Source organism: Daktulosphaira vitifoliae, unplaced genomic scaffold (genome assembly GCF_025091365.1).
Source record: "Daktulosphaira vitifoliae isolate Bord-2020 unplaced genomic scaffold, ASM2509136v1 Scaffold_1, whole genome shotgun sequence".
Taxonomy (NCBI): Eukaryota; Metazoa; Arthropoda; class Insecta; order Hemiptera; family Phylloxeridae; genus Daktulosphaira; species Daktulosphaira vitifoliae.
In genome coordinates, this window is record NW_026099572.1 from 60,004,286 (window position 1) to 60,018,718 (window position 14,433).

The following is a 14,433-nucleotide window of genomic DNA, read 5'->3' on the forward strand; positions in this document are numbered from 1 at the left end:
TAACAATCTAATTAAAAAAAATGACTGAAGAATTACAAATTTTGGATCAATATTTCAAAAATTATTAACAGTTTAGTTTTAAAGGCGTTGAGGAATGTGTTCTGCTGCTATTTTTATCGCTAGTCAATTTAACTAAATGTACCCTTAACTCACCTTTAAAATTCTTCTTTTTCAGTTCATCGTTTTTTTGGTTACTGGGATTGTACGATTAGGAACTTTTGTGTCAGTACATATTATTTTTAGATCATCTTTTTGAATTGGGCGATTTAAATCAAATGTATATTCTCTTATTTTTTTTCTTGTATTAATTTCTTTTGTTATATTGCTTTTTGCAGCACTTTTTATTAATTTTTCAAACATCAAGACTTTATTAGTCACGTTTACCGAGTGCGTATTTTCCATTATTTGTATACAGTATATATAAATAAAAGTATTGAACTAAATATATATTTCAACACTAATAACTATAGAAGTATGAAAAATTTGATTAATCGAAAATTTAAGAACACGCAAGTGAATTAAGTCTGCAAGAAATTTCCATGTACATTTAGCAAATGTAAATAAATGTTTATCTATAGAAACAAAATAGTTGTTTGTATATTGTTTATAAAACATGAAAATGTGTTGAGCCTGTATATTATAATAAAATATAATAAAAATAAAATAAAGGTTAAAGTTTTTAAATATGTATTTAGTCAGCACAGTAAATATTTGATGTTAATTATTAAAATATCAATAATAATTTCGCAACACTTCATTCAGTTTTCAAAAAATTATTTCAATATATTGTGAAAACTAAAAATACTAGCATGAACTGTTTATGACACGACCGTAAATTTTTGAGTAATTTCTCTTTATTACTGGGATTAAGAAGAATTAAAAAATGTATGGTGTTCTTGGTATTAACTCGTTACGTTTTGTGTTTTTTTATATATCGTGAGTAAAATCGATCTAGTGGGAGCGGAGGTTTCATATAGATAGATACACACAATAAAATTAGAATAGTAAAACCTATTTATTTACTCTTAAAGCTCTTAAAGCTCTATTAGCTTATTAACGACTATGCTAATCGTTACCTTAAAAATGTATTTTTCCCAATTTTTTACTTTAAGTATAGTAAATAATAAAATAGCAATACATAGCATTGTAATTTTGAAGTATATTTTTAAATTCAATATGCAAATTTTATAAAATGTAAAGAAATGTTTTAATGAGAAAAATTCAATTTAAGGTCCTATTGGTGAAAAAGGTTCAATTGGATCTCCTGGTCAACCTGGAATTATTGGATCAGTTGTAAGTAATATTAAAAAAAAGTTATTTATTAAGATTGAATTAGTTTAGTGATATGTTTTATGTTTTATGATTTAAGGGCCCAATTGGTCCTAGAGGAGAACGTGGACGAGAAGGCGCTCCGGGACCGGCTGGAATCCGAGGTATTCATTTCAATAATTACGTTTGCAATTAATTTCAATAAACTTATTTTATATTGCTATGAAATTAATTGAATTTGAAAATGTATTTTTTTTATTAAACTTCATTCAATTATAACTCTTTACTAATATAAATATCCAAAAACGCATATGAGATCATCTCCAAAATATTTTTCTCTTTCGTTTTTATAATAGATGTTATTGCTCTAAGTGCAATACTTAGTGTATAAAATGCATTTTAAAAAGACATGTTTTTGCGCTCTAAATTTGGCTGTATGACGTCCTCTTAATGCTTGTCTAGTATAAGAGATAATTTAATATTATAGGTGCTGATGGTTTGCCTGGAGCAATCGGTCCACCAGGAAATATTGGAAAACCAGGTCCTCCCGGATTTCCTGGTTCGGTATGTTATTATATTTTTCAATAAAAGTAATTCAAGCCAAAAAGCTATATTATACTAAAATAATTACTTTAATACAACTAAATTTATATTAAAAACATTGGCGTAAATTTATAAAAAAATGTTGAGGGATTAAATTACCACCTTATACATTTTATTTGTGTAAGAATACATATAATTTTATAATACTTTTTTAGAGGACGACAAGCGCCAAATTTCCACCTTTCAGTCTATTTTTATAGACTTTTAAACAAATTTGAATAAGAAATTTTCTATTATAATTATTCTTTTATTCCCTTGTAATATGCATGCTAAGTGGTCCATAATGTTTCGATAAAGTTAATAACGTTTCAAAGTTTTTTATTGTTCAACTCATGCACTGTAAATTTTAATTTCGATTTTTTTAAAAATAGATACATTTTTAATTTTTATCAAATATTTAATCTTCAGATTTAAAAAAAACATACATAGGAGATAAACCTAAAAATGAATAATAGTTGATATAAATTATATTGTACATGTATATTAAACATTTATTGATAAATACTTGAAAAATGTTTATATAGGTTGGCGCAAAAGGCGATTTGGGTTTACCTGGACCAAAAGTAAGTTTTTAGTTGTTGTCTTAAGGTCGATTCACACTATACGGAATGTCAACGTCACGTCATAGATCGTCACATCAAAATATCTAACCATGTATTTATATCGTATTGTTCACATACACCGGCCACGTTATGTAACGTCAACACCACGTAAATAAATAGTTAAATATTTTGACGTAACGCTGCCGATCTGTAACGTGACGTTGACGTGTTCCGTTTAGTGTGAATCGACCTAAAAACTCTTAATATTCATAACATTATAAAATACTGTTCTGATAATAACTTGTATATATATTTGCCATTATTTATAGGGTAGCATTGGTATACAAGGTCCAAGGGGTGAATCTGGTAAACCAGGTGAATCTGGAGAAGCAGGTATATTATACATGTGTTATAGTTAAACTTAATATCTGATAAACAATTTAAAATTGAATAAATTAAAAAATGTGTTATGATGTTATATATTTTTTAAATTTAATTAAAATGTATCATAATACATAATTTTAATGTGGTTAATATGATGTAAACAGTTATTATTACTTAAAACTGAACATAATTAATTTATTAAATTTAAAATACTAGTTTTATTTTTTTTAGGTCTCCCTGGATCACCAGGTAAAGATGGATTACCCGGAGAAAAGGGAAGTCCAGGTTTGTAAATAAAGTTTATTTAGTATGCTACAAAATAATTAAAAATCTTAACATATACCATATGGTTGAAAAAATGTTTTATATTCAATAATCTGTTTTTGTAAGGAAGGGCTGTATTATTATTTTTAAATCAATCTAAATTAATTGATTTTATTATATTGTTGGAAATAAACTGAAAACACATTTTGCTAATTTTAGGTGCAAGTGGTCCAATTGGGCCATCTGGATTTCCAGGCCCTCGAGGTCCTCCAGGAGAACCAGGAAGCATAGGACCTCCAGGTGTAAAAGGAATTGATGTAAGTGTATAAAACTTAACAGGAAATATTCGCATAATTCAATTTCCTTTAAATTTTGTAGGGAATGCATGGCGAAAGAGGTTATAAAGGTGAATCAGGAATTAAGGGCGAGATTGGTAAGGATCGAATTTTAATTATACATTGTAAATTTTATTGCTAATTAGCTTAAACATCTTAAAGGAGCTCCGGGGCCAAGAGGTTTGCCGGGAATGGACGGTCCAGAAGGAAAAAGAGGACGAAAAGGTAATATTTTACCTATGGTTCTTAAGTAAAGAGGTCTAATTATATAAAAAAAAAAGTTAAAAATAAATTGAAATTCTTTTTGTAAAGTGATTAATAACTAATAAACTTGTGCTATTGTCAATATTGTTTGATATAAACTGTGACTACCATAATGTATAATTGAGTTAATAAAAGTTTTATGGAGAGTTAAATATATTTTAATGTAAAACTGACAAATTTATCTTCGATGAGAAGGTATTAATTTTACTATGATGTGATTTACTTTGCGTCTGTTACCACTTAGCTTTCGCTGGACCGATTTTGATGAACAATATATCAATCGTACAAATCGTATCTAGTCAAAGACATTACGCTCGAAAATTCTCCTCGTTCCCCGTAAATGGGGGAAATCTTCAAAAAAATTACAATTTTAAAAATTAATACATTTAACCGTTTGTTGAATGTTATTTATTGCATTTGTTTTTTAATTCTTTTTGAGGCGGAAAAAAATTCAAAATTCGTTTAACTTTTATCTCATTTATATTAAATAACTGCAATTATATTTTTTCTATTGCCTTTTTTTTTTAGACTGTTGCTAATTTATAAAAACGATTATTTAAATTAAAAAATTTATATTTATTTTTAAATATAATCCGTACAAAATTTCGGTTCAAAATGTCAAGTTTTACCTATTTTTTGGTTCTTTAAAGTTGATTTTTATAAAAGTTTAAAATTTAAAAATGTTGAAAATTTATTTTTTTTTATGTTGAACTGCAAGTTTAAAATTGATACAAAATTTTATGAAGATCTAAAAATGTTTTTGTTTATATTAACATATGGTCAGAATATTATATAATTACTATTAACAGTAAATTTATGAAAAGAGCTCAAAAATTCGTTAAAATCACTTATTATATTTTTTGTCTCTATATCGTAATGAATCATTTCAATAGAAATATAAATAGCTTCTAGTAACTCTATATAAACTTTCTCAAAATTATTTTCTTTATTGTTTTTAATTTACACTAAACTAAAGCAATATTCATGTTTTTGTATTTGCACATTTTATATTCTGACATGGATTTTGATTTTTGCATTTGTAATTTTCACGAGCCATCGCAAATTAAAGTGCCGACACTAAACCTACCCGATAATGTCACAAATTACTTTATCTAAAATGTATATATTAGTACATAAGCAATAAAACTAATCTAATTCTTTTTAGGATCCGAAGGACCACGTGGACTGCCTGGAATGCAAGGGGAACGAGGTCTTCCAGGTAAATTATATGATTTTGTATATGATTTCAATAAAAAATGAACCAGTTATAATATTCTTATTGTATAAAAACCATACATAACATTTTAATTCTCAGTGTGTGATATACTGATGCGTATTATTATTAATCAGCTATTAATAATGTAATATAACTTAAATCCGTATTAAAACAGTATTTATTATCTTATTCCGTATTAATGAAGTCATCTAAAATATTCAAGTAATTTATTATTATTCTATCTTTCAATCAAAATTGAATTCGCAAAAATGTTAAATAAATAATGATATCTATGATACCTAGTAAATTTGACTAAAATTTACAGTTGAAAAATATATTGCACACGGTATATGGCACATCTCTAAAACTGTTGTAATTCAAAAATAATTGTGCTTGTTCTAGAAATCTGAAAATCACCCAGCAGATACTTAAATGTTATTTATTATTATGTTGTTAATTTTAAAAAATCAAAATTTGAGTCGTAATCTTTTTAATTTTTAAAAACATAAAAATCTATACTTAAAATGTATTTTGTTTTTTAGTTTTTTTACTTTTCATAATCTGTAATTTTTTTCTAATTCTTTATTCTCTAATATTCAGGAGAGCGTGGTTTGCCTGGACCAGATGGAGTTCCTGGTAATAAAGGTACATATTTACGATATTTTTGTTGAAAATGAAAATTAATTATAAATTTTAAAATATCATGTTCTTTAAGTAACTTAGAAAAAAAATCTGAAATATTCCAAATCAATTTTAAATCATCTGTATTTTATATTAAAAAATTTTTTTTATTATATTGAAGAGCAGGAACAATATAAATAATAAGTCAATATAATATATTTTATATTTTAAAATACTATAATGGTCAATAATTATAATTATTGATGATAAGTTATTTTTTTTATTAATTTAGGTATTATCTTTTTTAGTAATCTATTTTTCTCAATTAATCAAAAATTATGTAAAATTATGCATTGTTTCAGGTTCACAAGGAGATAGGGGTTCAGAAGGTCCTCCTGGAACGAAAGGTTTGTATATCTTTTATGAATGTAAATCATGTTTTGTAATATCAACAAAAGACAATCTTGCTTGTTTAAAATATGGCTTTGTATTCAAAATGTCTGTTGTATTTTAATAACATAATGGTTACGCTGAAAAACATATTAATTTTTAATAACTTTTTGTAAGCTTTAATTTATATATATATTATATTATAGGAGCTGTGGGCGATACAGGTAGACAAGGAATGCCAGGTAAAAAACATTACATGAAATAAATATAAAAATTTGAGCAATTTATAAATATAAAATTTTAATTTTGTCTAAAGGTCTTCAAGGCTTAAGTGGACCTATCGGGAAATCAGGACCGCCAGGAAAACCAGGTCCTATTGGCGAAAGGGGTATACCTGGTGCTGATGGAAAGGTAATTTTGTATAGTACTTTTTTGGGGATTTGATATTTATTAAATAATTATTAAAAAATAACTCAAAATATTTGGCGAATCAAAAGTTATTAATGTTATCAGAATATAGTAAGATCTTAACATAGTTTTTATGTTTTTTCATTTATGTAGCTAAAATATAATAACTAGTAACTTAAATTTGTGCTCGTACTTATTTTACTTAATTTTTGTATTAAATAATTTAATTTAAATTATTTGATACTACGAAATTCATAGAATAAAACATATTTAAAAAATTTGTCGTAGTTACCAGATTCAAAAATTATTAACAATGACCAAGTTATGGCCATTTTCAATAATCATTTTATTAAAAATTATCATTTCAGATAAATTATTATTATTAATTTCCCGTATCAGAGATACACTGAGATATAGATAGGTCTAGAAATTCAATTGTTGGTCGCTGTGGGTAAGGAAGAGTACTCTTAACAATACTTACGGTAGATCTGTCTGTTGTAAGAGGTGGATAAAAGGCCTGAAGGTGGGAAGTACCATCTTTAATTTTAGTTACAGGTGGATGCTACAACTTTTATCATATTTTAGAAATGGAGTTTCGCTGAGTAAAATTACTGTCGGACGTATTTATCCCCCCATTTGGATGTCCAAATTGGAACAACAATGCAGAAAATCAGCTTCATAATATAAGAACTAGAAATGTACAAATAATGAAACAAGAAGGAAAATTAAAGAATTTAAGATAGAAATTAAAAATTAAACATAGATATTTTACGATTATGATAGATGAGATGGTCAAATAATAGTGATTTTTGTAATGATAACTATAGAATTATTCATTCACACATTATTAATAGAAAAAACTTTGGAATTATCTTGAATAAAAATTAAGAAATCGCGAGTTACAATTTTGTGATGTACTGCTAGTCAAATGCAAATCCACTATTAATAACATTATACTAATACAAGTGTATATGTTTACTTGTAGGTTAGATGTTAAAGAAATCGTAGAAGTATACGCAGGCATATAAGAATTAATGAAACGTACAAACTCTAATTATAACATAATAACTATGGGAAATTTCAATGCTATTATTAGAGTAGGAAAAGAGGGTAGGGCAGTTAGATAGTTTGGATTAAGAAAAAGAAATGGAAGAGGAGGATACTAAAGAATTCTGTATTGACTGAGGTCTAATAACAAACACTCATTTTCAAAATCATAACAAAAGGAGGTACACTTGGAAAATGCCTGATTATATTACACGATATCAAATAGATTATATAATAGTTAAAAATAGATTCATAAACCAAGTAAAATTTAACAAGTTGTTTCCGATATATACAATGTAAATAACTACAACAATAACAATTTCAAACCGACAATTTACAAGTTATTCAATAGTTAGTCTCTACATTGACGTCCCCGATCAGCGCCTCCAACTGATTCCTTAGCACCGACCACGCCAAGCACCATGTGTGTTCTGCATTATCCTATATCCCCACTTAGCTCTAGCATTTTTCGTAGAATGCTTTTTTAATACTGACCAAAATATTCGTGATAACAAAACAGTTGGGACAGATGGAAATCTTTTGACCCATGCCTCCTCGGCAATAAATTAGCCGCCTAGTTCACTCCTCATTGATGTCCACGACCAATTGCCGCTTCCATTTTCGAACTGTATCCTTTCTAATTTCTGTCCTTTGTTGGTTAAAAGTGTCATACCTACATAGCTGTAGACTTTCTCTTGGTTTCTCTCTTAGTTTTTACTGAAGAGATCCGGTTTTTAACTACTCTCCACCAACCTATTCTCGATGGATGGTGTCTTATCTCCGCTAAAGATATCCTCCTCCAATCAATTTTTTAATGGAGAATCAGAGCCTATAACCGAAGGCATCATCAGTGTTAAAAGCTTACTTCCGCTATTCGCTCTTTCTGATGTATAGGAGGTTTCTGCGACCAACTGTTAATTTTTGGGATTTCTGCACCCAAAATTGGGCAAAATTACCTTAAAGAGATTTTAGACCCCTAAGTGGTGACGTACTACTTAGACTATCAAAAAAAAATTATTGGTGAAAACTCAGAAATTCTGTGACCACTCGTTACCGAGAAATTGGCTGTCTGATTGAGTCAAGGTCATTACTATAATAAATGATTGAATTTAACAACACTGAGTGCATTTATTCTAAAAGAATAATATTATTTACAATAATAAGAACAGTAATTAAAATAAATGTAACAATATGTTCAGTTATATGCAAAATCTTCCGTTTGTTAAAATCAACGTGATAGTTGAAAAGATAATCTCATACCGGCACCCAAAAGACCGGTTCACGCTGCCCATCGGCTACCCTGCATAGCATGACTTGTCGGACGTGAAAATGAAGCGCGATCGCCATCCAGCAGTAACACTAGAAATATGATGCGACCGCGACAAGTCTAAAATTAAGGGTTTGTGTTCCAAAAAATTACTTTCTGATAGTAATTTGCAGCAGTACTACCAGATAAATGCTTCTGGTCTGACCAACTTCAAAAAATATTGAGTACGCTGGTCGCTTTTAAATTTTACGGGGTGTGGGCTAAGCTGAAAAATAACAACATATATGTGACTCGACTCGCGGTTCGGTGAGACCTGAGAAAAAGTGGTAACAGACACACACACAGAAAAAAAAAAACATCATAGTAAAACCAATACCTTCTCAGCATCGCATCGAAGCTGAAACCCTCATACATTTCACACAAAAACCGAAAAATAACAGGAGCGATTAGAACACGTCTTTCAATAATACGAGGGACGTCCAGAAAGTAAAGATACAAGCCTCCCTACGGCCACAGTGAATTTTTTTTTCGAGCATTGGCACTACTGAAACTTTTGGTGACATGTCGCGAACAAGTTCAGACCAGTACGGTTTTAGTACGTTACGTTTTTTGTTCGTGAGAGGTTTTCACGATGGGCGAGTCATCGCGCGCTACCGCCACCTCTATTACTGAATATTCAAAGTGTGATCCGTTTTCTCGCTCAAGAAGGAATCATTCCCACTGAAATTCATCGTCGACTTGTCAAAGCATATAGACCAGATGTTATGAATCGCCAAAACGTCACCAAATGGGTACGAGAATTTCGAGAAGGAAGAAAGAGTGTGCATGATGAGGAGAGGAGCGGCCGGCCGTCTTTGGTGACCGACGATTTCATCCAAAAAGTCGAACAATTCATCCGTGAAGATCGTCGTTTGACTCTCGACGAACTTCTCGAGAAGTGCCCAGGCGTTTCTCGATCTGTTCTGCACGAAGTAATCTCGAATCGACTTGATTACAGGAAACTGAGTGCTCGTTGGGTCCCAAAAATGCTCATAGAAGAACACAAACAGAACAGGATTGAGGCAGGAAGAATTTTTTTGGAACGTCATGACGAACAAGGAGAGGAATTTTTGGACAGTATAGTGACAGGAGATGAAACTTGGATTTCTTACACGACGCCAGAAACTAAAAGACAATCAATGCAGTGGCGCCATACACATTCTCCCAGTGCCAAAAAATTCCGAACAACTCTTTCAGACCGGAAAGTCATGGCATCCGTTTTTTGGGACAGGAAGGGAGTTATCCTAGTCGATTACATGGTCCGTGGCACTACCATTAATGCACAAGCATATTGTGAAACCTTTAAAAAATTAAGAAGTGCCATAAAGAACAAAAGACGGGGAATGCTGACAAAAGGAGTGTGTCTTCTTCATGATAACGCTCGCTCCCATACTGCTCGAGCAACACAAGAATTACTGCAGCAATTTGGTTGGGACATTTTGTTCCACCCACCTCACAGTCCTGACTTGGCCCCCAGCGATTACCATCTCTTCACCAAGTTGAAGGAAGCTTTGGGAGGGAAAAGATTCGACGACGATGAGGACCTCAAACATTACACGACCACATGGCTACAGGAGGTGACGCGAACGGAATACGACGCCTGTATACAAAAACTCATCCCACGTTAGCAAAAGTGTTTGGAACTTAATGGCGATTATGTCGAAAAATGATTAGATATATACCTTTAATGCTATGTAATTTTTTTTTAATAAAACGGTTTAGTATATTTTTGGTAAGCCTTGTATCTTTACTTTCTGGACGTCCCTCGTATTATCACTTCTATACTTAACAACAGTAAACTAAAAATTCAATGTATGAAAAACGCAATTAGTAGTGTAGCAGATGTTACATTAAGTAAAAGAAAAAAAGAAACAATGAAGAAAGAAGATAATTTAAAAAACACAAGACTAAAAGAGCCCAAAGGTATAAACAATTAAGAAATCAAGTACATGGAGGAGTTAAGAAAGTTAAAGAAACTTGGTTAGAGAAACAATGTTAGGAAATTGAAGCACTTTTTAAAAATAACAAAACAGACGAAACTTATCGTAAGATTTTAAGTGGTTGGAAAAAAAACAAAATGGCAAAACTATACAGAACAAAGATGATAAACTGATAATTTATAATGTCTAAATGATATATAGATGGAAAGATTGCTTAGAAGAACAATATTATGAAGAAAATCTAATGAACTGGAAGGTAAGGGAAGAACAAATATTGATGATCATATTAAGATCAGAATTTAATACACTATTGAGAGAACTCAAACAAAAGAAGAACCAGGAATTGATTATATACCGGCAGAATTACTTCAAATAGTAGTCAACTAGTAAAAAATGCTTTATACAATCTCACTCAAGACATATATGAAAAGGGAGAAGTTTTGTTGTTTATTGTAATAGCATAATTGTGAATATTTTCAAATAACACAAAGTAAATTCAATATGTGATCGATTAATAAGCTCTCTTTAGCATTAAAAATTCTAACAAATATTATTGATGGACGTGTACAGAAAAATATAGAAAATAAGTTTGATAAAACGAAAAAAAATAAACAAGATGTAATGTAAATAGTAGTCAAGGAATGTTTACTACTTAGATTCTATTAGGAAGAGAAAATGGAAAATGGTGGGATATACACTAACAATCCAGAGAACTCCACAGCACAATATAGAGGGCATATTTATAGGAAAAAGACTACATGAACTAACTCGTAATACAATTATTGAACAGATCAAGAAATATGCAGAAGTTAAAGTTATAAGGCACAAAAAAAAATAGCGAGTTACTATAAAAAATAGAGAAGAAGAGTTACCAATCTATGGGTTGCAAAGAAAAAAAAATTTTATTTTAAGTATCATTATTGTTTGTTCCTGTTACAGATACATGGCGATAGATAGGTCTAGCATTTTAGCTACCCCCTCCCCCCCCTCCGAAAAACGCATTATAATAACTGCTCATTAAAACAGCCATTTGTCAAACCTATCTATTTATGATAAACACTATTGAATAGTTTTAACTACGACGTATAATCGATAATCTTTAATAAACTATCGAATAATCAACCGAATGTCATTATACATGACTTAATAGTTTTAGATTATTGAACTACTGGATAAAATATTTGATAGTTTTCATTCGAATAAAAACCACCGTATGTTATATTTGATAGTTCGTTAGTCAAAAGTATACAGTCGTGCAAATTTTTATTCAAATAATATATTTATTATTTTATTTAGTTGTTTTAATACACTTAATATACTGAATGGTTAGTAATCACAACATTCTTGGTAATAGTTCAACAGTCGGTATTGCCATAGCCGCCGTGCCGGATAAGCCTTTGGAGGCTTCTAGGTAAATAAAATCTCAGCTCCCTTACAAATATTTTTCTAATTATTTATGTTATATTAAATATGTAGTTACACCAAACAATAACTTTAACATACTATTGTATAATGTTTTCCCTAAAAAACTGTTATATAAAATAAGACACAACTTTTTAGATGTTTACCAATACTTTTTAATATTTAGATAAGTATAATTAGGTTCGGTATATTGATAAATAAAAAATTTTTAAAAAACAATATTTTTTCATTTGATAACTATATGAGATATAAATATAAAGTAGAAGTTGAAATTTTTTTATTTGAGTTTTTCTGTAGGTTGGTGAACCCGGAACACCTGGATTACAAGGATTACCAGGTCCAATTGGACCACCAGGCGATAAAGGTCTTACAGTAAGTTATCTATTCTTTATTAATTTTATTTAATATTATTTTATTTTTTAATTTACACTCACTAGGGAGAACAAGGGACAGCTGGTGAAATAGGACCGCCCGGACCTACCGGTGAGTTCATAAAACAAACAATAGTTATCATAAAAAATGGTTAATATTACATAATACCTTCCGAAAAATAACATATAACTCATATAATATTGTAATTTGATGTAAAATTATTCAATAAAATAACAAATTAATAATTGCCAATAAATTAACAAAAGAACCATATTATTTACCAATAAATCAATAAATAATAAAAAAATCTAGAGATTATCTACACTATTTAAAAATTATAAAATATAATCCTGATTACTATTACAATTTAATATTTTCATTGCGTGTTTAAATTTCTGAAGGTAGGCTTTCCAAATCTTACTCAGTTATATGGTTAAATTGCCTATTTTTTTCGCCGTCTTTGGAATTATTTTATCACTCCCGTAAATAACTATTTAGATGATAATTTTAATTATTTATTACACTAATTAATGTTGAAAAATTAATTTTATGAGGAATGAAAATAAAATTTATTCTATTCATTTATAATATCTTTAACTATTGAATTATATTTGATGAAATTATTAATACTTTCGAAACTTCACTAAGTCAAGTTTATATTATTTATAGATATATCAATTATTAATTATATAAATAAATAATAAAAGAAAACTAAAACGTATTGACTATGTTTTATTTTAGGTCCAAGAGGTGATCCTGGGAAAGAAGGACCCCCGGGAAGTCCAGGTTAGGTTATTTAATTAAATTTTTATTTATATGATAATCATAGATTTAACCTTTAATCAATATATTTTGTACAGGTTTAGTAGGCAAACCTGGGTTGGATGGTGAACGAGGAACAACCGGACCTCCAGGAATAATGGGATTACTAGTTTGTTTTAATTTATATTAATTAATATACATCTATTGTAAACGAATTAATATGACAATCAAGTATTTTTAGGGTGTACCAGGAGTTCCGGGTAATCCAGGCCCTCCAGGCAAAGACGGAGAACCAGGTATGAATAATTATCTTATATATCAATATTATCTCAAACATAAATATTTTATATATAGGTCAACAGGGTCATTCTGGAAAACCCGGAGAACCAGGAGCTCGTGGTGAACGAGGATTTCCAGGTTAGGATGTTTTTTGTTGTAATGCAATGCTTATATTAATAGTTATGGTCCAAAATATAAAATTTTATATATTATAAAAATGGTTTTTGATTTTTTTATAAACAGGAGATCGTGGACCAAGTGGTCATCCTGGCTTACAAGGTGTCAAAGGCGAATCAGGGGTTGCAGGTCCAGATGGACCAACGGTTTGTGATTCAATAGTTCATTATTATTTAATAATTCTAAATTTTTAATTGAAAATTCTTTATTTTAGGGATTACCTGGGATAAAAGGAGATAAAGGCCATTCAGGATCGCCAGGATTAATGGTATGTTTTTAATTTAAATATAAATAAAAGGGAAATGTATAAGAATATTCTTATTTTTTGTGCTAACGTAGGGTTTACCAGGAATAAGAGGTGATCAAGGAATTTCCGGATCTAAAGGAGAAAGAGGTATATATCTACCCACATATACAGAATGTATTTTGAAAAATGTTTCTAAACTCAATGAAATTTTTAACAGAGTAAAGTTGTATAGGATCTAATGTGTATTTTATAGTTAGTTTATAAGGTCTAGCAAAGATTACATTGAATTTAGATTAAACCTGTCTGTATAAACAAAATTAAAAAAAATTGAATTTTAGATTTTGTCTATTATTACATAAAACAATTATAATAATAAGGATCACCAATATACTTTTTTAGAGCCTAGGGCTATGCATAAATAAGAAACAAAAAAAAGTCTCTTTTAATAAAAAAATTATATAAAGGGCTCAGCAAAAATGTTTTTATATAGGTTTCCGCAATATTTAACACTGACACTGATAATAACTATTGTTTATATCTCATTTAAAATAAAATATAGACATTTTTTTTATATTTAAATATTTT

General features: G+C 29.3%; 1 protein-coding gene across 1 annotated transcript in view; it reads left to right on the forward strand.

The window, feature by feature from the left end:
• Positions 1-14,433, forward strand: part of LOC126894392 (collagen alpha-1(I) chain-like) — a 42,071-nt gene that overhangs the window by 9,635 nt on the left and 18,003 nt on the right. The window contains exons 9-31 of the mRNA XM_050665366.1: positions 1,232-1,293; positions 1,370-1,433; positions 1,757-1,833; positions 2,397-2,435; positions 2,744-2,807; positions 3,030-3,083; positions 3,282-3,379; positions 3,441-3,495; positions 3,560-3,622; positions 4,827-4,880; positions 5,478-5,522; positions 5,861-5,905; positions 6,095-6,130; positions 6,205-6,299; positions 12,309-12,383; positions 12,449-12,494; positions 13,125-13,169; positions 13,244-13,314; positions 13,387-13,441; positions 13,500-13,562; positions 13,668-13,747; positions 13,816-13,869; positions 13,941-13,995. Coding sequence (XP_050521323.1) covers positions 1,232-1,293; positions 1,370-1,433; positions 1,757-1,833; positions 2,397-2,435; positions 2,744-2,807; positions 3,030-3,083; positions 3,282-3,379; positions 3,441-3,495; positions 3,560-3,622; positions 4,827-4,880; positions 5,478-5,522; positions 5,861-5,905; positions 6,095-6,130; positions 6,205-6,299; positions 12,309-12,383; positions 12,449-12,494; positions 13,125-13,169; positions 13,244-13,314; positions 13,387-13,441; positions 13,500-13,562; positions 13,668-13,747; positions 13,816-13,869; positions 13,941-13,995 — 1,395 coding nt within the window. The remainder of the gene's footprint in view (positions 1-1,231; positions 1,294-1,369; positions 1,434-1,756; positions 1,834-2,396; positions 2,436-2,743; positions 2,808-3,029; positions 3,084-3,281; positions 3,380-3,440; positions 3,496-3,559; positions 3,623-4,826; positions 4,881-5,477; positions 5,523-5,860; positions 5,906-6,094; positions 6,131-6,204; positions 6,300-12,308; positions 12,384-12,448; positions 12,495-13,124; positions 13,170-13,243; positions 13,315-13,386; positions 13,442-13,499; positions 13,563-13,667; positions 13,748-13,815; positions 13,870-13,940; positions 13,996-14,433) is intronic.